The sequence below is a fragment of the Equus asinus genome, chromosome 1, assembly GCF_041296235.1.
Source record: "Equus asinus isolate D_3611 breed Donkey chromosome 1, EquAss-T2T_v2, whole genome shotgun sequence".
Lineage (NCBI taxonomy): Eukaryota > Metazoa > Chordata > Mammalia > Perissodactyla > Equidae > Equus > Equus asinus.
Window position 1 is genome coordinate 154,811,433 of NC_091790.1, and position 27,711 is coordinate 154,839,143.

Sequence of the window (27,711 nt, forward strand, 5' to 3'; positions counted from 1 at the left end):
TAAGGGAGGTAGTGTGGTATAGAGAAAAACTTAGACAGTGAGTCAGGACCTGTGTTCTGGACCAGTACAGTTTCTGCCATAATTGATGGTCGCATTTTGGGCAAGACCCTGAACATCTCTGGGCTTTAGTTTCTTCATCTGAAATATGAAGGGATTGGATTAGATTTCTTCTCAGGTTCTTCCAACACAGAAATGGATAATTGAAGATACTTTAATTTTACCTTGAAATTTCTGTTTCCTCTGCCCTGAAAACATGGCAGGGAGGTCCCATTGCTGCTTGGGAGAAGGTGAGGTTAGGCTCAGGGATGTGTTTAAAGTAAAGTATGAGACCTCTCTCAGTGATTGCTGGTCATTCACCCGGCTCTGTGGGAGTTGTGGCAGCAGTGTAGGGCATGGTACTCTGGCTCTTCAGGACCTGGGACTTAGGAGACAAGGCTCATACACATGATTGGATGATATGATGTGTAAAATCAGTTGGTATAAAGTAATGTGCTGTGGGAGTTAGAAGACAATCAGCGTGGGCTAGAGTAAAGTAATGAGGTTTTGAAATCCTTCTGGCTAAGGTAGCATTTAAATAGATGCTCTCGTCTCATTGTCGGCTATTTGGAAGATGAACTGTTCTTACCAACAACATGCTGTTATGTCATCTTTAGGACTGCGTAATTCTTCAGTGACTGGTACCAATGAAATATTTCATGTTGTCCACAGATTCTGAGTAGAAACTTTCAAGCCTACAGCCTCTCTGATAGCTGACTATTACTAACTGAATGAGAGGACAGAAGGAAGCATGCTCGGTAAATAAAAATATTACATAAATGTAAGGTATTATTATTACTGTTGTATGAGACGGGGAGAAGACTGGCTTGATTGGGAGAGATATTTTTGTGACTAATGGGAAATAAATTTGGTCTTTGGGGACTGCATTATGGAGGGCCGTGAGAGCTAATCAAAAGAGTTTTGTTTGAGTCTAGTAAAACATCCCCTGTATTAACTCAAGTTACTCAGATTGTCAAGAATTACTGGCGTTGCTGCCTAAGAGCCTGACACTAATAATAAAGGTTAGTATTTATTGAGAAGTATGAGGTATCACTTTTCCTTGCCAGTATTAGGTTAGGTACTGTTGTCCCCGTTATGTAAGCGAGGACATTAGGGTTTAGGGAGATAAAATAACTTGCTCAAGGTTTTAAAGGTAGAATATGTAATTTCACATGGAGAATGATAGAAGTACCTTGAGGCTGGAATGGGAAGGCTACTTTTTGAAGAGGTGACATTTGAGCTAAATACTAAAGGATGAAAAGGAGCCATTGGCAGGAAGAGCATTCTAAACAGGGGAACAGCAGTTGTAGAGACCCTGAAGAATTTGGTGTGTTTTGCTGAGTGACTGTAGTACAGTGAGCAACAGGGAACTGGTGTGAGATTAGGACAGAGAGAGGAGGGTGGAAGTCAGATTATGCAGGGCCTGTGGCTGTGGTAAAGAGTTCTAATTTTATTCTAAATGCAATGGGAAATTGGTGAAGGGTTTTTAAGCAGAGGAGTGATGTGATGACTTCTTTTGTGTGTATGTATATGATAAAAAATACACAACATAAAATGTACTATTTTAACCATTTTTAAGTATATAGTTCAGTGGCATTAAGTACATTCACGTTGTTGTGCAATTATTACCACTATGCATCTCCAGAACTTTTTCATCATCGCAAAGTGAAACTCTGTACCCTAAACTTTAAACCATAACTCTCCATTCTCCTATCCCCCAAGCCCCTGGTAGCTACCATTCTCCTTTCTGTCTTTATGTCTCTGACTATTCTAGGTACCTCTCTAAGTAGAATCATCCAATATTTGTCCCTTTTGTGTCTGGCTTAATTTAGTGTAATGTCTTTAAAGTTCATCCATGGTGTAGCTTGTATCAGAATTTTCTTTTAAGGCTGAATAATATTCCATTGTATGTATATATCGAATTTTGTTGGTCTCTTCGTTTGTTGATGGACAGTTGGGTTGTTTCCACCTTTTGGTTATTGTGAATAATACTGCAGCGAACATGCGAGTACAAGTATCTCTTTGAGTCTGTCCTTCGATTCTTTTGTGATTATACCCAGAAGTGGAATTGCTGGACCATACGGTAATTCTGTGTTTAATTTTTTGAGGAACTGCCGTATTGTTTTCCCCAGCAACTGTACCATTTTTCCCTCCCATCAGCAGTGCACAAGAGTTTCAGTTTTTCCACATTTGCACCAACACTTGCTGTTTTTATTTGTTTGATAATAGCTGTAGCGGAAGGCAAAAAACTTATTCCTCTACCTTCTTAGGTTCAGTACCTGGGACTCTGCAAATTAAACTGATAAAAGACAGATTAACAGGAGAAAAAGGTTTATTTGCAATTGTATGTATGCAAATTACAGGCTTCACAGAAATGAAGTGAAACCTCCAAAGAAGCAGTTAGGCCCGAGAGCTTATACACCATTTAAAGAGCCATAAATTGTGGAGATGTGACAAGACAAAGGAAAAGGAGTTTGATCTTCTAGAGGCAGTAAATTGTGGGAAGGTAGATATATGGGGGAAATGAATGAAAGATAAGGGCTGTTTTAGTTAAGGTGTGCTTCTACAGATTAATCTCAGCATCAACTCCTGGTATCCTGTGATAAGAATGTTCTCACCTTTCTCACCGGAAATTCATGTCTTGCTTTTAGGTTGAAAGGGGGAGGGCAGGGAGCCCTTCCTGCGTTTGCTGTTTCTCAGTTATCTTCAGCTCAAAATAGTCTTTATACCAAAGAGGCATATTTTAGGCTGGTATACACTGATGCCCTTCATAGTCATCCTAATGGTTGTGAAGTGGTATTTCAGTGTAGTTTTAATTTGCATTTCCTTAGTGGTTAGTGGTTTGAGCATCTTTTCATGTGCTTTTTGGCTATTTGCATATCTCTTTTGGAGAAATATTCAAATTGTGGCCATTTGAGTCATGGCTTGTTTTTAAAAGAACATTTTTGGCTGCTCTGAGGACTATGGCTGGAAGTGGGGTTGGAGAGGGATCTAGGAAAGCACTTGAGAAGCAGCTGCAGTAATCCCATTGGAGATGATGGTACTTGGACCTCACTCTGTTGCCCCTCTTCAAATCTAGTACTCTGCAGTTACTTCATTTTAAGTGTGTCTCCTCTCCTTAATTCTTCTCTTTTTGGACCATGTGGACTGTAATTCCTTTTGTAATTTCTGCAGTTGAGTGAGGACTTTCCCCTGGGAATCTTAAAAATATTTAGGAGTGTGGGGGACTGGTCTTGGCCATGCCAAGATATGTCTCTTTGGCATGAGGATTATTTGAGGCTGATTGCTTTTGATAAACTGGGACAGGGAAGGAGGCTCTGAGGGGTGGAACTTGCTTGCCCTTTGTTAGGAGACATTTACATTGTAAAGGAAATCTCTATCTGTAAAGGTGCCTCCCTCTCAGTACCAGGAAGAAGAAAGGGGATGACCTTCTCTCTAGAAACTCTTAATCAATACCAAAGGCAAGGACTTAAATCTGCATAATAATCTGATTCCTGTTTCTGGTAACCTGCTGTAACTGACTCCCCCCACCCCCAACATCCTCCTTTGTCTTTTTGCTGGCTATGATATTTAAGGGGAGGGCTTCAGCCATTTTGGCGAGTTGCTCAGCTTGCCTGACTTCTCCCATGTATACATGTTATAAAGCTTTGTTTAATTTTCTCCTGCTATTCTGTCTCATGTGAATTTAATTCGTTCTCTGGCCAGACGAACCCACATCGGGTAGAGGAAATGTCTTTCTCCCCTACAGGAGTCTATCTTAGGTCAAAATAGTAATGATGATAAAGGTAATGATGATTTTATTTTTGCCTTTAAAAATTCTCCAGTGTTTCTTGGGAACAATTTGAAGTTTTATTTTTTTGAGTGATTGGTAGACAATATAGTGGTCTAGAAGTTAGGATTAAAAAGCTTTTAGATGTAGACTATTTTGGTGGAGCAAGGATTCTGATAAATACTATGCTAGATGATAGCCATGAGTCCTCAGTGACAGTGTAAACCTTTTAAGTTTCTGGTTATTGTCTCCATCCTGACCTCGGTGGTATTCCAGGAGCTGGACGAGTACTTGAAACATACAGAAAAATTGGAGAGGTTCAAAGTGCAACTTCCTCTGTCATTTGCAGCTGTGAACCTTGCATAGAAAGAGACACTGAACCCTCCCTTTTCTTTTTCTTTCATAAAGATTGAGTCTAAGAATTATTTCTCTTTAAAAGTACTAAGGTAAATTACCTTTAGTTGCTAAAGAATTCAGAACTTCTTATCTGCTTTTTTTCTATATGAAATTGCAGAAATCTCTCTCAAGAGGATAGAACAGTGTATTCATAATCAGCCTAGGAATGAAAGTGGGACCAGTGGAAATTGCTTTCTCTTCACTGCACCTCCACCCCTGCCTGGTAAATACAGGGCCTCACCCGCCCTGGCAGGAATGACTTGGATTCCAGCAAAGTGTTTTCTCATCACCTTACCCTTTCTCCTTCACGGTCGTTATAGGTAGGTCCAGGCAGGAATCCTATGTCACACCTGATGAACTGACTTGTAACTTTGAATTTAGTGACCCTACCTGTAGCTGTCTATCATTGCTACTTTATGAAGAAATTTAAGATTTGGACAGTGGTTCCCAAACTTTGCTGCACATTGGCATAACCTAGGGCTCTTTAAAAAACACCAATGCCTGGCTTCCACTCCCAGACGTTCTAATTTAATTGATATAGGGTGGAACCTGGCATTGGGACTTTTAAAAAACTCTCCAGATGATTTTAATGTGAAGTGTTCTCTGAGAAGATACCGAAGGCAGAATTGTATCCTTTTAGAATCTTAGTCACCTCTGCTGGGCTTGCTTGCAGTTGCTTGTGGAAATGAACCCTTAGATAGAACAGTTTTCAGGCTTTCTTGGATTGACTAAGAGAATTCTCAGGGACTTTTGTACTACTCTGCCCTCTGTCATAAGCTGCCTCCTGGCCATCTTTTTAACTTGGAGAGGGCTGCAGGGGGTCCTTTCTTCCTGGTAGCTCCATATCCCCTTTATTCCTTGGTGTCCTTTTGTAGTTCCCTAGTGCAGAGTGGGATTAACTGCTCCCAGCTTCTCACTATGCTATTCCCAAAGAAACCCTTTTCATATTAAATGTTTTACTACTTATCACTATAGGAAAGTGTATAACAAACACAAGCGAGTTACACAGCATATACATTTCTTATGGTAGCAGTCCCTGTGAAAGTTCCCGACTTCCCTCTGAGACGAGCTGCTTTAGCTTTGTTGAGGGCAGTGGTGAGCAGACCGATTCCATATAGAGTCAAGGCTAGGAGGACCTTTCATGAAGGCCTCTTCTCTGAATCTGATGGTACAGTTGGGTAATGTACAGTCAACAGAGAGGAATAAGGGGCTCTTAATTTAATTTTTGCAGCTTAGATCTTTGGGCCCTTCACACGGAGAAATTTTAGGTTTAAGTTAGGCCTCCTTGGTCCCTGAGATTTATTACTTTGGGGGCATATCGTTCTCAGCTATGCTTCTGCCTAGTGGTGCTACTGCCACTGACCCTTTAGGCAGAGTTCATGGTGGTGAGCAGCCTTTCATTCTCAAGCTTGTACCTACTTGGAAGGACTTGACCTCTTAGAGATTAGACTCCCTGTTTGACTATCCACCCCCTACACCCAATGAGTCTCCTGTTCTCTGCCTAATGCCATTACAGTCTTGGGATTTGTCACTTTCGTGGAGTTTTGTAAAAGCTACGAGTTCTAGAGGGCTGGATTTAACCACCCTCTTTAAAGGAAAAGACAGACTCTAAATGGAGCTACAGATTCTGAACTTGTGGACTTGTACCTCTTGCCACAGTACAGGCGAGTGTAGTCAGCTGGCCTGGGTAAAAATCTTAGGCAGGTTAACCTCTAAGCCTTAATTTGGTCACCTTTAAAGTGAGAATAACAACACAACATCTTTCTTTGGGGGTTATTGAAAATATTAAATGAAATAACCCTTGTGAAATGTTTACTTCAGAGTTAGGCACATGATAAGAACTTAGTAACTGTTCACCCAGTTTCTGTTGCCCTTGCTATGAAAGAGGGGCGGTAGTTAAGAGCCTGAACTTTGACTTCTGTCTCTTCCACCATCCAGTTGTACGACCTGGGGCAAATTATTTAAGTTTTCTTTGCTTCAGTTTTGTTTTGTTTTTACCTGTTAAGTGGTAATATTATTAGTATGGGATGTTGTGAAGATTAAATGAGTTATTTCATATAAAGAACTTAGAGCAGAATCTGGTGTGAAGTGAGTGATTGCAGTAATGGTTGTTGCTGTTATTTAACTGAAATACCTTCTTTGCCTCTGGTTTTGTGTCTCTCCCTTTTTGGTCTTGGATGTGTATAGTGACGTAGAACTTTCTAGGCTGTCATTTTAGCCTTTATTTGCCAAAATACCTAGGAGTCAGTTCTCCAGGGATGTCACTTTTCTGGCTTTGTGGTAAGACGGCTTTAGAATCCTGTTGTGACCGCTTCAGGACAGGTTCCCAGTTCATCCTTCCATTGGGTGCTAGGTCAGATAATGTAGCACACAGGTGAAACTTGAAAAGACATAGGAGCTCGTAAAGATTTATAAAGGAAGAAGAAATTTAATATACGTGTATAATTTTAAAAAAAAAATTTTTCTTGGGAATCAAGAATTTCCACTTTTTGAACTCAAGTCAAATGTAAAATCTCTGTAGAAAAAATAGGTTACGTTTACCTGACTTTGCTAAGCAAAGTTTAGTAATCCAGTATTGCTATTAATGGTACTGTTTCAATAAGATCTGAAGAGATTTACTCTGTGTATGATAACTAAAGAAATAAGCATAAGTAGAAGAAAATTTGAAAAGGAGTTACTTCCTAATTTTTCATGCAGTTATCACTCTACTGTTGTAATTAATAGACGCAGTTAGTGGTGCAGTCATGTTTGTAGTGAGGTTGGGCAGGTGGGTATACTTCAACAGGAACAGAGGGTGTTTGTCAAACCTTGCAGCCGCAGAATTTATTAGAGGTGTCCGAGGGGGGATGGGTGGCAGGCTGGGGGAAAGGAGGAGGGGGAGTTTTCTGAACAGGACAGGTGAATTGGCGGGGCAGAAGGTCCCCCACTTACATATTCCTCAACACACAAACATCTACTGGAGAAGTTTCGATTGTGTTTTGTATTTTGGCATTTTGCATAAGATTAGAAAATACTTTATTTTTGTTATATAAAAAAGGAGTTTGAAAGCACCTGTGCTAGAAAGCAAATTTCTCAGGCAGAACCACAGTTTCCCTAGTACCTAGCACGTATGCTGGCTCGGGAAATAGCTGTTGAAAGTGGGTGAATGCTCTGCAGAGTTTACCTTTATTGACACTGTATTCATTTGTAGTCTTATCCTCAAGCTAGATTTTATTAGTTTAGTTGTGTGATTATACCCTATTAAGTGCATTAAAATTGATATTTTTATGTGCCCATACTTCAGAAAGTTGAAAAGTTAAAGATTATTTTCATTAAGGTGTGATAGGCTTTTTTTTTTTTTTTTTTTTAGTGAGGAAGATTGGTCCTGAGCCAGTTGGCCCTGAGTTGTATATCTTAGTTGTAGGTCATTCTAGTTCTTCTGTGTGGGGTGCTGCCACAGTGTGGCTTGACATGCGGTGCTAGGTCCTTGCCCAGGATCTGAACTGGTGAACCCCAGGCTGCTGAAGCAGAGCCTGCAAACTTAACCACTCAAGTATGGGGCTGGCCCCCCTGTGAAATGCACTTTATTTCTGCTTTTTTCTCTCCAAATCCCCCCAGTACATAGTTGTACATTTTAGTTGTGGGTCCTTCTGGTTGTGGCATGTGGGACACCACCTCAACGTGGCCTGACAAGTGGTACCATGTCTGTGCCCAGGATTTGAACCAGCAAAACCCTGGGCCACCAAAGCGAAGTGCGTGAACTTAACCACTCGGCCACAGGGCCAGCTCCAGAAATGCATTTTTGACTCCAGGTTTATTTCTATCTGAAGAATTTTACTCCATTAGAGATAATTGAAGAGTTTACTTCACTGGATACTTTGGGGATTCATACATTATTACTCTCCAGGTCTTTCTAGATTCCATAATGGTCATCACCTTTCTCTTTTTTACAAAAGTGAAATATGACCTTTCAGTGTTTCCTTAAATTATAAAAATACATACCTACATCATTTAAAATTTAGAATTGTAAATTTGGTGGGGCTGGCCCAGTGGCACAGTGGTTAAGTTCACACGTTCAGCTTCTTGGCGGCCTGGGGTTCACTGGTTCGGATCCCAGGTGCGGACATGGCACTGCTTGGCACACCATGGTGTGGTAGGCATCCCACATATAAAGTAGAGGAAGATGGGCACGGATGTTAGCTCAGGGCCAGTCTTCCTCAGCAAAAAGAAGAAGATCGGCAGTACTTAGCTCAGGACTAATCTTCCTCAAAAAAAAAAAAAAATAGAATTGTAAATTTGGGGGAAAAATTCTAACTTGTTTTAGCACTTGTCATTATGACTGGCATAAACTTAGAAGTATAAACTTAGATATTATAACTTTTCATTTTAGGTTGTATGCTTCTTAAGATTATCTCATTGCCGTTAGTAGTATTTTCTAGTGACGTTTTCAAATATTGGCACACTTACTTATATTGTGGGATTTTTTTTTTTTGACAGGCATTTTGATTTTCAAGTCTATTTCACCTTTCCTCATGGCATCTACCTTTTTTGTTTTTAAAGGAGGAGGAGGAGGAGAAATAGCTTTTAGATGTTTAGGTTGGTGACCTGTATTTGAATAGACTGAGATTGCCTGTAAGTCTTAATTGTATATCCATAGTTTTAGTCACAAATGATAAGTCATTGAAAGACTTTCGTGACCATGGTGGCATTTCTTTTTCAGATATTTTCAATGAATTGACATTTATTTCTAGTTAAAAAAAATTTTTTTTTTTTTTGAGGAAGATTAGCCCTGAGCTAACATCTGCTGCCAATCCTCCTCGCTTTGCTGAGGAAGACTAGCCCTGAGCTAACCTCCACGCCCGTCTTCCTCTGTTTTATCTGTGGGATGCCTGCCGAAGCATGGCTTGACAAGCAGTGTGTTGGTCTGCAACCGGGATCTGAACCCGTGAACCCCGGGTCACTGAAGTGGAACATGTGAACTTAACCGCTGTACCACCAGGCTGGCCCCTCTACTTAAATTTTTTGAAGAGCATATAAATGAGACTGAAAAAGACATGGAAGCTTGCTTAGTGGTGGAGAAAATTGTCAAAGAAGATGATATAGTTCCAAATCAAAACTATTTATAGAATCTCTTCTTAAATCTGTCATTGTCTATTCTGTCACTGATATAGGTTAATACTAATTGCTTTTTTTTTTTCTCAATTTTGCAGAGTTGAGAGAGTTGGAGGCAACCTTGCTCAAGATGAAGAATATACAGTTTTAGATGAGGAGATTTTTTTTCTTTTTCCTTTAAAAGTCTTGATTGGTGACTTACCTCTAGTTACCACTTTTCACTTGAGTCTGTTTGCTTCATCAGAAATGATTTTTACAATCTCAAGAAAAAACATGTCCCAGAAGTTGAGTTTACTGTTGCTTGTATTTGGACTCATTTGGGGATTGATGTTACTGCACTACACTTTTCAACAACCAAGACATCAAAGCAGTGTCAAGTTACGCGAACAAATACTAGATTTAAGCAAAAGATATGTTAAAGCTCTAGCAGAGGAAAATAAGAACACAGTGGATGTCGAGAATGGTGCTTCTATGGCGGGATATGGTAAGATAACCAGAGACTCTTCCTAGTCTCTCCTCTTCAACCTATCCCCGTTTAAAGACAGACATGGAAATGCAACTCATTACCTCATGCATTGGCTTTACAAAGTAACTTTTTCTTGACTTTTTATTATGAAAAATTTCAAATGTCCTGAGAAGTAGAAATAATGTGATAAATACCCATGTATCTATCACCTAGATTTAAGAATTCTTAACATTTCGCAATATTTGTTTTATCTAATTTATGAAAAATATTTAAAGTAAATTATAGAAATTGTGACATTTCACTGCTAGATATTTCCATAGATATCTCTAAAAAAAGACCGTTTTCTACATAATTACAATACAATTATTATACCTAGTTCATATTTACATTTTCCTGATTGTCCCAATATAAACCATCAGTTTTATATCATTTGTTAACTCCTAAGAAACAGCATTTACCTATATCTCCAGTATTGTTTATTCTCATTCTTCCTTTCGCATCCTGGGTTCCTACTATGTTTTAAGTTCCTTATGTATACCATATTCTCTCTTGCCTTTAAGATTTAGAAAGAAAAAAGAGAAAAGAGAGAGAACATTTTCTGTGTTTATGAGCGTGTGGGCATTTTCTTTTTTTAAATGAAAGTTATACATGTATGTATTTAAAGAATCAAAATGTGTTGTTATTCTTATAATAAAAAAGGACAGTTCTTCCCACCACCAACAGTTCTCAAATTTCCCTTTCCTCAGAGCCAGCCATTTTAAATTAGTCCATCTGGTTTATTTGGCGATTACTTCCGTACCTCTAAATAAGGTGTTCATGAGCTACTTCTTGATTTTTCAATTATAGGAGTTCTCTGTTAACTTCCCGCTATCCAAGATGATGGTTCAGCTTGCTTTCTTACCCAAAATTGCATCCCCATCCCAGGCTGTTTTCACACACCTGTCCTTGTCCTGCCATTTTCCCGTCATAGTTTTGGTTAGAACAGTATTCAGTGTTTGCAGTATTATGACTGTGTTAATGGTATTCATTACTGAGCCATGTAGTACGTTTTGATTACATTTCCTTTCCTGTACAACTTTGTTTTCTCCTCTAAAATTAATGTTTCGATTTTTGTTTCTTTGCCTAGTTTTCTATGCAGCTCCCCCACAGTTGTCTAAATCTCCTTCCAGTATATTCAGACACCTTGGGTATTTCATCACTTTTCTGAAGTGTTCTTATGTTTCTTCCAAATATGTTGGTGGTCCTTAGCCTTTTGAGGCTTTTTTTTAAGAGGGAAACACTAAAACCTTGAAAGCAAGTATTGAGTTGTTGGGTGGTATTCACTATAGGCTCATCTGACTGGGACCTTTCCTTGGGAGTATCCTTAATATTTGCAATGACTTCTGATACCAACTACCTGTAGTTAGGCCAAATTTCACAAGTTAAGGGCATAATCCTCCACAATACTGCTCTCACTAAAGACACTAGGCACAAGTTTGGGTGTCCCTAGGCCACCCTCACTTCTGACCAGCTGGCTACAAATTTGATAGTTCCCACTACCCGCTCAGGTTTGATAATTCACTAGATCAGCTCACCTCACAGAACTCACTGAAAGCAGTCCTCTTACTATTACAGTTTTATTATAGCAAAAAGAAAATCAGAACCAGCCAAAAGGAGAGACCCACAGGGCAAGATCTGAGACAGTTCCAAATGCGAAGTTTTCCTCGTCTTCTCCACATGGAATCAGGACACATGACCATCCTGGCACATCAGTGTATGACCACGTTGAGAGTATTGCCAACTAGGGAAGCTCACCAGAACTTTGATGTCCAGAGTTTTTATTGGGCTTTCATTGGTGTGATTGATTGAATCACTGGCCATGTGGTTGAACTCAATTTCCAGCCCTTTTCTCCTCCGCCTCATCTACTGAAGAGCTAACCTGATCACATGGTTGGTCTTTGTGGCATGGCTAGCCCCCATCCTAAGTCATCTCATTAGCACAAACTATCTAGGGGCCCACTCTGAGTCACCTTGTTAATAAGAACTATTAGGCGTGGTCCCAGGGGCCCACCATGAGTAACAGACACTCATCACTCAGGAAATTCCAGGCATTTAGAGGCTACCTCGCAGGAACCTGGGACAAAGGCCAATCAGATTCTTTATTACACAATATCAGTGTCTGTTTCTTTGGGGTATTGCAAATATCAGTGTATTTAGGTCTTTCTTCTTCAGCTGGTCAGATTCCCTAGTGAGGGACTTCCAGTCTTTTGCTGGGGAGTGTAGGCCTCCAAGTGTTGTGGAATCTGAGTGAGAGCAAAAGGCTAGGGGAGGAGGGGGAGCTTCAGCACTCACTATGTAAATTTTCATTTACTCCCCCAGTTTTCAGTATGGTACCCAGGCCCTCAACTACTGGCTTCAGGAAATACATCGCAGATTTTCTGCAATAGAGGAGGGACTTGCTCAGTTTTGGAGTAGTGTAGAGAATTTAGGAATCAAATTGCTTCAAGATAAATTTTCACCCAATCCTTCTGTTTTCAGTTCGTTCTATACCCCTATTTTCATTGATACCTGGTGTAACAATTCCTGGACCTTTTAAGGGTGGACTTCTGTGGAGAAAATGTAATTGTTTCTTAGTTTTTCTTTTTTTTTCTTTTGCTGAGCTGACTACTGCCAATCTTCCTCTTTTTTTGCTTGAGGAATATTGGCCCTGAGCTAATATCTGTGCCAGTCTTCTTCCACTTTGTATGTGGGGCACCACCACAGCACAGCTTGATGAGCGGTTGTAGGTCTGTGCCTGGGATCCAAACCTGGGAACCCTGGGCCACTGAAGCAGAGTGCATGAACTTAACCACTGTGCTGCTAGGTCAGCCACTTACTTCTCTTTTAAGAGCCAACTTTTTCAGGTCTGCTATGTCAGTTAATACTCATCCATCTGCTTTCCATCTTCTGGAGTTTTGTTGTTATTGTTTCCTCTCTCATTACCTTTGGCCTCATGGAGTTATGCTTAAAAGAGAAAGAAAAAAGTACATTTACTGTTTTGGTGGGTATCCAGAGTCAGCAGAGGTTATATTCCTTTGTTCAGTGTACCGTCTTTATCTGGGAATGCCCTGGGTACTTTCTGTTTTTTCTTCTCTCCCTTTTGATGGCTTTTATGAAGTGAGGAGGATTAATCTATGTTTGCTCTTGAGGATCAAAGTTAGATAACTAGAGATGAAGGAGTTAATATAAGCTGAGATGGAGGTACATATGCAGAAATTATGTTGTTTTGCATTCTGCTTAGTCCAAGGGCACCCCTAGAAACAATGAACAAGCAATTCATTTGAAACAAGAGAAATCCTTAAAAAAAAATTCCTTCTACTTGAGCAAAATGACTGTGACATTTTAAAAGGTAGCTATCTGTGCTGTGCTGCCCAACTGTGTATAACAACACAGTTTTAAAAGCAAAAATGAGACCCATCTACACATAGTATTTTATAAACTTTTAAAATTTAATATATGGTGGAGATATTTCTATGTCAGTGAATATTATACCTGCATCATTTAATGGCCACGTGGTATTTAACCAACTCCCTGAAATGTCTTTTACTTATTTCTGATTATGAAAATGTTATGTTTATCAGAAGCATTCAAATGTTATAGAAATAGCAACTTAAAGATAAGTAAAAGTAGAGCAGAGAGAAAGTCAATCTGGTATGTATCAGGGGTAGCATACTTTTTCTTAAACGGCTAAATAGTAAATATTTCCAGCTTTGTGGGTCATACGGTCTCCATTGCAATAAATGAGCATGGCTGTGTTCCAATAAAACTTTATTTACAAAGTCAGGCAGCCAACCAGCTGTAGTGTGCCAACACGTGGTTCAGCACATTGTACTATGGATACTAGTTTGCAACTTAATTGTTTTTGCTTAATTACTGTGGGTATCTTTCCATGTTGTTACTTAGAGGTCTATCTTATCCTTTTTACATGATTGTTTGATTTTATAAATCTTCCCTTTTTCCTGCTTATTCTGTGGTGATGGATAATTTGCTGCCTAACTTTTTCGTGTGTTTGATTCAATGCTGCAGTGTGTGTGTATGAAAACTACATGTGAGTGTTACTATGAGGGTATTCATGTTTATGTGAATGTTTCAGAAGGATAGATTTCCTAGAAGTAGATTTTTTTGGTCAAGGATATGCATGTTAAATTTAATAGACATTTGTCAGATTGCCCTCCAGAATGGTTCTACCAGTATACATTCTTACTAACACTTTCCCACCAGTGCGTAAGTGCCAGTTTCTCCACACTATACCAATTCTATTTAGTTTTAAATGGCATCTAATTGTTTGCTTTTGCATTTCTTTGTTTATAGGAGAGGTTAAAAGATTTTCTTTTTTGTTAGCTATTTATATTTCTTGTATGTATGAGAGTGAACTGTTGGTATGCTTTGCCAATTTTTCTGCAGGGAAATTTCTTAATTGATTTCTTTATGAAGACGTTAATGCTGTCATTATATGTTGCAAATGCTTTCCTTGTGCTTTTTCAGTTCTCTTACTATTGTCAGTTGTTATGGTTTAGTTTTACGCTTAAATTTTTTCCTTCCAAACTTACATTCTAATATACTATGATTTGGTGTGGTTTTTTGTTTGTTTGTTTTGCATTTATGTCTAATACAGAAATTTTACAAGTTCTGGAGAACTTGAACATTTAGCCATCTATAGAAACCATTGAGCTTCTCGTTGCTATACAAAAAAACTAGTCAATCAAAAATATTTATTGAATACTCTTTCCTTAAGTTATTTAACCTGTTTTTCCCAGGTAAAGTAAGCATATTTTTATTTATAATTTATATTTATACCAGTAAGTGTTTATTGATAAACACTTACTGGTAAAATAAGTGTAAACTAATAGCTTTTTTTAATGCTAGACTACAATGAATTGTTACTATTGCCAAGGCCGTGTACTAATGAATTCAATTTTATAGATTACTATCTGTGAATTTCGAGCAGTAACTTGTGCTTTCTCTTTTACATATAATCATTTCCAAGTGCCTTATTTCTTTCTCTCAAGATTCTTAGTCTTTTCTGATGTAGTTTTGTTTCTTCTTGTAACAGCATCTCGTTTGGCTTCTGGGGTTTGCCTAGAACAGTGAATTGGAGATACTTGCTTTGATCGTCACAGTGGCTATTATAGAACACCCTGCAGTTGATACATGGTTTCCCACACCTATTTCTGAATCTACAGCGACACCAGTCTTTTACCACCTCAGGCTTTTCCATCCAAAGACTGACCCTGTTTTCCTTGAAGAGTTTCACTTTTTACTATCTACCAGTGTGGATGAACACTAAAAAAATGGACTCCATAAATATTTTAGAATAATTGGAAAATAATTTAATGCTAATATTTAAATGTTCTTCCACACAAATCTACCAAAAATTCCCTTTAGAAACTGAGGTTAAAATTTCTTACTTTAATCAGTTTTTTAGATATGTAAACTATTATATAAGTAATGAAGAGAAACAGTGTTACCGAGCAGCAGACAAGCTGCTAGAGAATATATTTTATAGTTGAAGAAAATCTGTTTTAAAAAATCTCCTAAACCGAGGACTTTGGGAATGTGGACATCCATCTTTTCCCTGTTCCTATGCTATCTGTGTTTCCTTATACTTCCCATCTAAGTACAATGGGAAACCCTGGACATTTTATATAAAACAAACGTAAGAAGAACTGGAAGGAAAAACGTCAGACTAGCTAGGGACCTCAGGACTCAAGAACGACACAGAGGTATGTTTCCTGGGTTTTCTTTTTAACTCATTGTATTCCAGGCTTGGTGCTGAAGAAGCCAGCAACTTAGAAATACCACCAGGCACAGATGAGAAAATCCCCAACGGAAGAAGCCTGTTCTCTGTAGCCAGGAAAGGGGCAGCCTAGCAAGACAGAAAACTTTTAGACAATAACCATTTTCTTTCAGCCAAACACTACAGAAAAGAATTGTGGCTGCCCCATCACCCACATGTTCAAAGGCCAAATTGGGAGCCTAGACTTCCACCCTTGCAAAGCTATAATGGGGCATCCAACACCTGCCCCTGTCACCCATAGTACCAGTGGAGACCTCGTGAGGAGCCAAGACTTCTACCCCCACATGACATTAATGAGGTGCCTATCTTCCTTCCACTGGGGTCGTGTCAGAGGAGTCCTAGTGGAGAGTTGGGACTTTTACCATTGCCCGGTGGTAAGGAGGCCATCCCCACCACAATGTCAATGAAGAATTCATGGAGACCTAGAACTTCCACCTCCATCCAGCAGTGATGAGGAACTCACAACCCTTGGGTGCCATTAGAGGCTAAGTGGGGAACCTAGACTTCTGCCTCCACCTGGCAGTAACAAGGTGACACCCCTCTGCCCTGCCACTTTGGTCAGAGAAAACCACCTAAAACAGGAGGTTTAAATAAGATACAAAATCTCATTACATAATATGTGAATGTCCTGGTTTCAAATATAAATCACCTGTCATACCAAGAACTGGGAAAATCTCTAATTGAATGAAAAGACAACCAATGACAGATGTTAGAATTATCTGAAAAAGATTTTAAAGCAGTCATGATTAAAAAGGCTTCATTGAGGAATTAACACAAAGCAAATGAAAAAACAGAAAGCTTGAACAAAGAAATAGAAAATCTCAGCAGATAAGTAGAACATATAGAGAAAAACCAAATGAAAATTTTTGAACTTCAAATATAATAATTTGGGGCCAGCCCTGTGGCCAAATGGTTAAGTTCGCCTTCTCTACTTTGGCAGTCCAGGGTTTCACCAGTTCAGATCCTGGGTGCAGACATGGCACCACTCGTCAAGCATTGCTGAGGCAGCGTCCCACACAGCACAACCAGAAGGACCTACAACTAGAATATACAACTATGTACTCAGGGGCTTTGAGGAGGAGGAGAAGAAGAAGAAGAAGAAAAAGATTAGCAACAGATGTCAGCTCAGGTGCCAATCTTTTAAAAAAAAATTGAAATAAAAAGCTCAGCAGATTGACTCAACAACAGAAAGGAGAGGACAGAGGAAAGAATCAGTGAACTGTAATATAGAACCATGTAATTACCCAATCTGAATAACAGAGAAAATAGACTGAAAAAAACCAAAGCTTTAGGGACCTGTGGGACTATAACAAAAGATGTAACATTTGTGTCATTGGAATTTTGGAAGGAGAGGAGAATGAGGGCAGAGCTGGGAAAATACTCAAAAAAATATGGCAGCAAACTTCCTAAATTTGGCAAGAGACATAGACCTCAGATTCAAGAAGCTGAGTGAACCCCAAGCAGGATAAGCCCCCAAAAAATCCATGGCAAGATACATCATAATTAAACTTCTGAAAAATTTAAAGAATGACTATTAAAAAAATCTTAAAAGCAGCTAAAGAAAAATCATACCTTACATATAGTGGGGAAACAATTCGAATGTCAGCAGATTCCTCATCAGAAACCATAGAGGCCAGAAGGAAGTAGCAAAATATTTTTCAAGTGCTGAAAGAAAAGCACAATCAGCCAGAATTCTATACCCCGTGAAATATCCTTCAGTAATGAAGGGGAAATCAAAGACAATCTCAGATGAAGGAAAAGTATTTGTCACCAGCAGACCTACCTTAAGAGATGGTGAAAGGAAGTTCTCTAAATAGAAAAGAAATGACAAAAGGAGGAACCTTGGAACTATCAGGAAGGAAGAAGATGGTATATAAAAATAAGAGTAATTCAGAAGCTTTCCTTTTCTTCTTGAGTTTTCTAAACTATGATGGTTGAAGCAAAACTTATAACACTGTCTGATGTGATTCTAAATGTATGTAGAAGAAATATTTAAGACAATATATTATAAATGGAATAGGATAAAAGGATGGTGCATTAAGGTTTTCCAGAGAAGCAGAACAGTGAGAAAGGGAGAGATTGATGGACTTTAAGAAATTGGCTTGTGTAGTTGTAGGGGCTGGAAAGTCCAAAGTGTGTAGGGCAGGCTGGCAGGCTGAAAATTCTTGAAAGAGTTGATGTTGCAGTCCTGAGTCTGAAGGCAGTCAGTTTGGGGGAAGAACACCTTTCTATTCCAGGAACCTCTTTCTTTTTTCTTAATGTCTTCAGCTGATTGGATAAGGTTCACCCACATTATAGTGAATAATCTGCTTTACTGAAAGTCTACTGGTTTAAATGCTAATCACATCTAAAAACTACCTTCAAAGCAACATCTAGACTGGTGGATTTGTCTGGGCACCGTAGCCTACCCAAGTTGACACATAAAATGAACCATCACAGATGGTAAAGAGAGGTAAAGCTTATATATTTCGCTCACATTGGTAAAATGACTAAGTTATGTACATGATGTAATACCTAGAGCAACCACTAAAACTATACAAAGAGATACATTCAAAAACATTACGGATAATCAATAAAGAATTGTAAAAAATATTCGACAGGAAAGAGAAAACAGGGAAGTGAAAAACAGAACAAGCAAAACAAAAAATGAAGTGACAGACTTAAGTCCTAATACATCACAATTACATTAAATATAAATGTTCTAAATACACTAGTTAAAGGACATTGGCAGACTGGATTAAAAAACATGACCCAGGTATGTACTGTCTGCAAGAAATTCACTTTAAATTTAATGATATTGGCTGGCTGAAAGTAAAAGGATGGGAAAAGATATATCATGCAAACATTAGTCAGAGGAAAGCAGGAGTGGCTCCATTCATATCCAATAAAGTAGACTTCAGAGCAAAGAAAACTACCAAAGTCAGAGAAGGGCATTATGTAACTGTAAAAGGATCAACCCACCAAGAAGAAATAACAATACTAAATGTGTATGTACAAACTGATAGAATTAAAAGGAAAAATAGGTAAGTCCACAATGATGGTTGAGAGCTTAAACACTTCCCTCTCAGGAGCTGATAGAATACTACTAGACAGAAAATCCACTAGGATATAGAAGATCTGAAGAACACAATCTAATCAGTGGAATCTTATTTACATATATAGAAGCTTCAACAACAGCAGAATACATGTTTTTTTAATAGTCCGTGGAATATTCAGCAAAATAGATCTTATCGTGAGCCATAAAAAACAAACCTTAACAAATTTAAAAGAATTCAAATCATACAGTATGTTCTCGGACCGCAGTGAATTCAAACTAGAAATCAATAACAGATAATAGAAAAATCTCTAAACAATTGGGAACTAAACAGTATACTCGTAAATAATCAGTGGGTCAAAGAGGAAGTCTCAAGGGAAATTTTAAAAATACATTGAACTGAATGAAAATATAAAAACTGTGGGACACAGCTAAAGCAGTGTTGAGAGGGAAATTTAGAGCACTAAATGCATACATTAGAAAAGAGGAAAAGTTTCAAATTCATAATCTAAGCTCCCACCTCAAGAACCTAGAAAAAAAAGAGCAAAATAAGCCCAGAGCAGGCAGAAGGAAGGAAATGATCAAGATAAGAACAGAAATCTATGAAATAGAAGCAAAAACAGTAGAGAAAATCAGTGAAACAAAGAGCTTGTCCTTAGAAAGGGTCAAAAAATTGACAAACTTCTAGCAAGACTGACAGAAAATAAAAGAAGATACAAATTGCCAATATCAGGACTGAAAAAATGAGTATCACTACAGACTCTGCAGAGATCAAAAGGATAATGAGGGACTACTCTGAACAGCTGTACACACATACATTTAATAATTTAGATTAAATGGATGAGATCCTTGAAAACCACAAACTACCACACTCACCCAGTATGAAATAGATAATTTGAATAGCCCTCTAACTATTAGGGAAGTTGAATTTATAGTTTAAGAACTCCCAAAAAATAAATATCTAGGCCCAGATGGTTTCACTGGAGAATTCTGTCAGAAATTTATCAATTAATAGCAATTCTACACAGTCTTTTCCAGAAAATAGAAGAGGAGGGAACACTTCCCAGGTCATTTCATGAAGCTGATATCTTTATGCCAAAACCAAAGATAGTATAAGAAATAAAAGTTACAGACCAATCACTATCCTTTGGGAATATAGATGTGAAAATCCTTAGGAAAATATTAGCAAACAACTCAGCAACATAAAAAGAATTAAACACCATGCCCAAGTGGTGTTTATTCCAGGGATGCAAGGCTGGTTCAATTTTCAAAAATCAGTGGATGTAATACACCATATTACAGGCTAATGAGAGGGAAGTGAGTGTTACTAGAAAAGACAACGTAGGTGTCCTTGTGGTGATGGAAGTAATCTGCTTCTTGACTGTATCAGTGTCCATACTCCAGTTGTGATGTTGTATATAGTTTTGCAAGATGTTACTATTGGGAGAAACTGGGTAGAGGGTGTAGAAATTTCTATATTACTTCTTACAACTATATGTAAATCTACAATTGTCTCAAAATAAAAAGGTTACTTACCACTTAAAAAAGAAAAAACCTAAACCAACCTGTAAAATGAGTAGTTCTTGTATTCTAAATATGTTAAAGGAAAGTCAATCTCAAAATTCCTGTCAGAAATGATTTTGATGTGGCTATTTAAAACATAGCTTATTTTATGATTTAGTCAAATTCATTATCTAGCTTTTTTCACTTCAGAAAAGTTAGGCTTATTTTATGTTCTTAGGCATTTAATTTGTATTTAAGGTTTAATGGGAACATATCTTGATCCACTCATGAGATCTAAACAGTGTGCCTTGCAATATTAAGTAGGGAAATAATAAAATATTTGTTGAATGACATAATTTATTCAACACTCAATGGGAGAAGGTAGCTGTATTGAAAATAAAATATTAAACAATGTACTTTTAATTATAGAGTTTATGAGGTTTTTGAAACCAGTTTTATTGAACAATACTCTTTGCTCTGATATTTAAATTAGTTCATATTTCTTAGATAATGTTCTTGTTTTATTGCCAGCTCCATCATAAAACTTTACAGTGGGTAATTCACTTTGGTAGTCAAGAAGTGACTTTTAAGTTTTCTTCCTTGTACCATTAAGCTGATGTTAGTGGTGGTAAAATATCAGTTTGAATTTGAAAAATAGTAATAAGGAAAAGTTTTTGACTTATACGATACGTTAAATACTTCTGTGTTTTGTTTTCATTAGGCATCTTGCATTTTACTACAGTTTGTGTGTGTGTCTGTGTGTGTGTCTGTGTAAACACATGGTTATCTTTATATCTGCCTCTCCTCTATACAACAGATTTAAGGCAGCTCACAATAAGAATACAAACAAAACCTATTGAGATATAAATAAGAGAGAAATCAAGACAGAGGCATATAAGTATGGGGTCCACAAAGGCATGTGTACTTGCTGTTTGTGTTGGTCCTCTGCTCTGTCATCCTCAAATTTATTCCTCACCCTTTCTCTGTTCTGTTTTGTATCTCAGGGGAGGGTGATTCCAGTAGGTGGCATTTTCCAAGTTCCCAAATCACCTAGCTTCTATGTGGGTTCAGCCAATGGGAGGCACTGGTGGGAGTTTGGAAAGTAGGAGGAAGGAAAGGGTAGGGTATTTTCTCCCTCCCTCTGCCTCAGGTGGGGTCTCCTTTGTAGCACCAGCTCCTGCCAGACTGCCTGCCTTGGCTCTGTTTTCCACAAGGTGTCCTTGGACTTGGGTTCTGGTGATATCACTGCTTTCTCCCTCCGTTCCGTAGACCTTGGGATGATAGTGGCTTCCTACTGTACCTCATACTCTCTGGTTATGTTTAATAGTTAGAATCTTTTATATACAATATCTTTAGTATATTTAATAGCACTATATCTTCCTTCTGATTTGTGTGTACTGTGACATAATTGGACTAGGTACTATTTGATAGTATCTGTATGTTCTTATGAGCTTTTGTAATGGCCTTTTTTTTTTCTTTTTAACCATTTGATTTTTTTCTCCCGGAATAGGGAAGCTTAAAGCAGAAATAGAACAAGTTTAAAGAGTTTTATTCCTAAATCTGATCCTTCAGATCAAAATTAGTCTCAACAGTGGTACCACCTACCAAACACGTGAATCAGACATTCAGCCAAATGTTCATTTCAAACATTTGTTGAGTGTCTGCTGTGTCGTGAAGCATCAAGCTGGGTAAACTGAGAGTAAAAGGACAGATATGAGATGGTCTCCACTTTCCAGTTGCTTTTAGGCTTTCTGAAGAGGGCCTCATGGTGGGGAAGGCGTTCTTATTGCTAGCACCTTCAGTGATAGGGCTTTATGGGGGAGTACTGTAGACGCCCATGTAATAAAAACATATAATTCCCATAAGTATGTAATCTCAGGAAATGTAAATATAAAATTGTATTGTCAGTCTAGAAAAAAGGGGAGTTTTGGTGTATTCAAAAAAATCCCAAGTTCAGGAAACACTAGGTTTGTTCTGGTTTTTCAGCTGATTTTTATATCATGGAGCAAGGTAGTTAAAATCTCTTAGTCTTTTGTAGTATTTTATTAATACAATTGATTTTAGAAATTTTGAAAGGGGATATTTAATGATAATTTAGGACATTGTTAAAGTAAAATTATCATATAATTTTTCTCACTAATCCCAACTTTTCCTTTCGTTGCTATTCCCAACCCTAACTCTAATCGATGATTAGGCTGTACCTTTATCATTCCTGTCACACCTGGCCTTGGTGTCAGACCTTCTAGAGCTTTCGTTTTGTGTATGCTAACGTGCTGGTAACCCTCCCCTTAGTCTACTCTACCCTGTCTGGCTAACCTCTTCAAATGTTATACAAGAGGTGACTGCCAGGGAAAAATGGAGATCCAGTAGGTACCTTTTAGTCTTGTTGCTGAAGAATTTTTAAAAATATTTAATTCTGTCATATTTACCAAATGCTATTATAACTCTTGATTGAAAGGTCTTAAAAAAGAAATGTCTCCTCTCCCCGTCTTTTATTTTGAAAATTTTCAATCTACAGAAAATTGGGAAAATTTGTGGTAATTTGAAAGATCATGAAATGATCATGAAATGAAAGATCATATATCTTTCATCTAGACTCACCATTTGCTAAAAAATTTCCGACATTTGTTTGTGTCTTTCCCTCTCTATACAAATATATATGCTTTTGTGGGGTACTGTTTGAAAGAAGTTATATATACCATGACATTTCATCCATGAATACTTCTTGTCAAAGGATTTTTCTTGTACTTTTTTTCTTGTAAATTCCCACTAAACTAGAATATGTAAGTGCTCATGATGAATGATGCCAGAAGATGCACTGCATGGAGAGTCTCATTCTTGCATCACTAGACTTCCTCCAAATAAAGTTTTCCCCTCACTTTATTTATTTTTTTAAAGATTTTAGTTTTTTCCTTTTTCTCCCCAAAGCCCCCTGGAACATAGTTGTGTATTTTTAGTTGAGGGTCCTTCTAGTTGTGGCATGTGGGACGGCTCCTCAGCATGGCCTGATGAGTGGTGCCATGTCCATGCCCAGGATCCGAACCGGCAAAACCCCGGGCCACTGAAGCGGAGCGCGCGAACTTAACCACTCGGCCATGGGACCAGCTTCTTCCCTTCACTTTACATTACACATTCATTTTATTTTTTAATAAGCATTTTCTAACCACCCTCTACCACCACCCACCACCACCACTCTCACTACTTTCTGATACTTTTTTTTTCACTTTTAACAAATTGTGGTTTTATATATATATATATATATAAAACAGAATTTTCCATTTTGACCATTTTTAAGTGTAAGGTTAGCGGCTTTAATTATATTCACAGTGTTGTACAATCGTTACTTGCATCACTCCAAAAAAGAAACTCTAATCATTAAGCAATAACTCGCCATTTTCCCCTTCCTCTCGCCTTGGTAACCTCTAAGCTACTTCCTGTCTCTGTGTATTTGTCTCTTCTAGATAGTCCACATAGTGGAATCATATTTGTCATTTTTTTGTCTGGCTTATTTCACTTTGCACAGTGTCTTTAAGGCTTATCCATGTTGTAGCGTGTATCAGAACATCACTCCTCATGGCTAAATAATATTCCATTTTGTTGATCTGTCTATTGATGGACGCTTGGGTTTCCACCGTTTGGTTATTGTGAATAATTCTGAAATGAGCATTGGCATACAAGTATTTCTTTGAGTCTCTGCTTTCAATTTCTTGGTGTATATACCTATGAGTGGAATTGCTGGGTCATGTGGTAGTTTTATGTTTAGCTTTTTGAGGAACTGCCAAACTGTTTTCCACAGTGGCTGCACCATTTTATATTCCCACCAGCAGTGTAGGAGGGTTCCAACTTCTCCACATCCTCGCCAGTGCTTATTTTCCCTTTCTCTGATTATAGCCATCCTAGTAGGTGTGAAGTGGTATCTCATCGTGATGTTGGGCGTCTTTTCATGTGCTGCTTGTTCATTTGCATATCTTCTTTGGAGAAATGTCTGTTCAGGTTCTTTGCTCATTTAAAAAGTTGGGTGGTTTATTTTTTTGTTGTTGAGTTTGAGTTCTTTATATGTTCTTGATATTAAGCCCTTGTCACATATATGATTTGCAGGTATTTTCTTCCATTCTGTAGGTTGTCTTTCCACTTTCTGGATAATGTTCTTTGATGCCCCAAAGTTTTAAATTTTGATGAAGTCCAATTTATCTATTTTTTCTTTTGCTCATTCTTTTTCTGATATCTTAGTAACAGAATCATAAGCAGATTTATCAGTTGTTATTAGATGATTTTTCTCCTCATCACAGATTAGAGTTTGAGCTGCTTTTTTTGGTCCAGGATCAATAAAAAATAACAATATTAGTTGGCATGGATTGATACCTAATATGTGCTTGGTGCCTTTGGGAAACCTGAGAAAATAGAATTCAAAGGAACAAAAGCCTCATTAATTTCATTCTTGCCAAGTAAATTCTACTGAAACCCCTAACCTTCCAAAGAGATTAGAAGATATGTTCTTCCCCATTATTTTCTGGAAGAAATTTAAATCAGAACTACTGCTTGTATTTCTGCTGCACTAATCAGGTTCCTGGCATCTGCCCTGGATCCTAGGCTCCCCCCACACTTCACCTTGTGGAGGTTCCAGGTTTCTTGTCTCTCCATTTGATTGAATTTCTTACTTAGCTCAGCCAGCTTTTTACCTTACCTAGTCTGTAGTCATCTTTACAAACTGCTTAAGAAACTCAAGGTAAATGTGTTTCTTAGAGAGGGACTAACATTTTGAACCAGACTTTAGATTTGTTTTATTGCACTAGACAAGTGAGAGTTTCCCTCATATTTATAGCTCTGAAATTCCTTTAAGAAGCCTTCTATGCAATGCTATTGATTAAAATAATTAGGCTTTTCCTATTTGTGGTATGAGTGCTTTCTCTCTAGTATATTTTCTCTCAGATGACTCAATAATTGTTCACTTTCCCCCTCAAACTATGAAGACACAAATATTAAGTGCTCTGTCAGTGTTTCATATGGTTTATTCTGATTTTTTCCCCTAGCGGATCTGAAAAGAACAATTGCTGTCCTTTTGGATGACATTTTACAACGCTTGGTAAAGCTGGAGAACAAAATTGACTATATTGTTGTGAATGGCTCAGCAACCAACAGTCCCAGTGGTACCACTGGGAATCTGTTGCCAGTCACCACAAATAAAAGGATAAATGCATCAGGCAGCATTAGATAGCAGTTGAAGATCACCTTGTGCTGCTGCATCCACCGTGGATTATATCCAATGGCAGAAAAGCTTTTACATCGCTGGCTAGGATAGAGTATACTTTACAATAAAAGCTCTACGCATTTTCAAGGAATATGCTGGATTCATGGAACTCTAATTCTGTTTATAAATTTTAAAAGTTATTAGTTTGCTTTCAGGCAAGTCTCTTCAATGCTGTACTATATCCTCAAAGGGAATTTGGTAACATGGTTGATGTAGTAAGTAGATAGGTGATCTTTGTATAATTTTTTTTTGTTTGAGATCAAGCTGAGAAAAACACTGAAAGACATGGAGTCATTTCTATAAAATATTTATTTAAATATATAACATGTTTTTCAGACAAATGGAGAATATTGTTATTGAATCATTCTGTCATGTGTTCTCAATAGATACGTGTTAGCCTGATACTGTTAGGAAATGTGCTTCCTCCAGTACTAGATTTAGATTATGGGCAGAGAAAGGAAGTATAAGATTGCAAATAATGTTTTGAAATCTTGACCCAGAGAATGTCTTCATTTGCACTATTCTTCAGAATAACTGGAGGTTAATTACTGTATATTTTTAAAAATTACATTTGTAAGAGTATAATCTTGAAATGGGTAGTAGCCACTGTCTGTAACCTATTCTAAACATCGGGACAATTAAACAACATTAAAATAGTAATCTGTAATCTAATATGTAGCATTTTCTTACGTATATCCTGAAGAATAAAAGATGTTTATGATGAGGTTAAAAACTAAGTTAATTCATGATTTTTCACATACATGAATGTTAATTTAAAAATTTAACCCTTTGAGTGTCTATGCTATCAGGAAAGCACATTATTTCCATATTTGGGTAATTCTTGCTTTTATTGTGTTGGTGGGGAGGGAGAGACTGAGATATTTATGAGACTGGGACTCTTAAGGACTTTAGCCAGATGTATATAATAAAGGTATTTGTGCTACATTAAATTGCTTGGAAAATGGTAACATTGTATTATATAAGAGTATCCTGCTTTATGAAATTTTGGATTTGTATAACAGATACATTAGATGTTCATTTTATATAATGACCACTTAAAAATAAAGAACATTTAAAATATAATTTAAATTATAAAGATTGACTATCTTTTCAGGAAAACAGCTATTGTAAATAGCACAAGAGATCCTAATCAAGGGTAATTTTAGTATAGAGCAAAGTACACCTCTATTTAAATTTCCCTTGTAGCAAATTTAATTGCCATATGGTGCCCTATATTTCATAGTATTTATTCTCTATAATGACTGCTTAAGTGCAGCTAGCTTTAGACAGTATTGAATTTAGTTTGGTGTTTTTCCCCCTCCTCCCCAAAGCCCCCCAATACATAGTTATATATTCAAATTGTAGGTCCTTCTGGTTGTGCTATGTGGGACACCACCTCAGCATGGCCTGATGAGCGGTGCCACGTCCACCCCCAGGATCCGAAACAGCGAAGCCCTGGGCTGCCGAAGCAGAACGCATGAACTTAACCACTTGGCCATGGGGCCAGCCCCATATTGAATTTAGTTTTGAATATTGTATTGTTCATTATTACATATGCTACCATACATAGTACCAATGATTATATGTTTGATTAAAATAAGTATTTTTTTTCAAAAAATATTGTTTTATGAAATGTAGCTTTCCAAACTCTTTTCCCTGTACTCTACCTTCATGTGAAGAAATTAATTATATACCATTGCCAGGTGAAGTTTGGAATAATTGTTCAGTCTCTCTCGTGTTAGATGTGGACATTTTTTGTTTTTGTTTTCAGAGTTGAAATAAAATATATTATTTGTACTTACAAAGTGTTATCATAAGTTTTTTCTTTAATGGTAGTTGTGCATTTAATAAATGGTATATGATTAAAAGAAATCATAAATAATTTTGGGTTTTGTTCCATCAATTTCAGATATCTTTTTCAAAAGAGAAAGACGGAAGGTTGCCTTATTCAGGATAGGACAGTTTGAGTCCAGGGATCGATGGGGAAAGTCTGGGGATTGTGATCAGAGGTGGTTCCTAGGTTTGTACCCTCAAGTTGAAGTTTACTGTTGAGTTTTTAAAAGTCATGCCTTAGTATGTATATCTTTAGTTAATCTTAGTTAACGGAGACATTAGCACAGAAGGTGTCACTAAAGATAGTAAAAACTTTCCAATTTCAGAATATCTTTGGGTTTACTCTAGGCATTGTACTGGTAAAAAAGTAATTTAAACATTATTTCACATAGTTAATGCTAACTTGGGTCTCATTTGTCTTCAAGAAACACTTAGGACCTTGACTCTGGAGTTAGGTAGACTATAGAGGCTCAAGTCTGCCTTTTTAGTGACACCATATTCTTCCTTATTTTGAATCTAT

General features: G+C 37.6%; 1 protein-coding gene across 2 annotated transcripts in view; it reads left to right on the forward strand.

Moving 5' to 3' along the window:
- Window positions 1–27,163, forward strand: part of CCDC126 (coiled-coil domain containing 126) — a 32,441-nt gene extending 5,278 nt beyond the window's left edge. Inside the window, exons 3-5 of one of the 2 annotated variants that reach the window (XM_014830626.3) lie at window positions 709–794; window positions 9,391–9,776; window positions 25,141–27,163. In XM_014830626.3, coding sequence (XP_014686112.1) covers window positions 9,539–9,776; window positions 25,141–25,325 — 423 coding nt within the window. In that variant the 5' untranslated portion in view covers window positions 709–794; window positions 9,391–9,538 and the 3' untranslated portion in view covers window positions 25,326–27,163. The remainder of the gene's footprint in view (window positions 1–708; window positions 795–9,390; window positions 9,777–25,140) is intronic. The other variant, XM_014830625.3, reaches the window with a different exon arrangement.
- The last annotated feature ends 548 nt before the right edge of the window (window positions 27,164–27,711 follow it).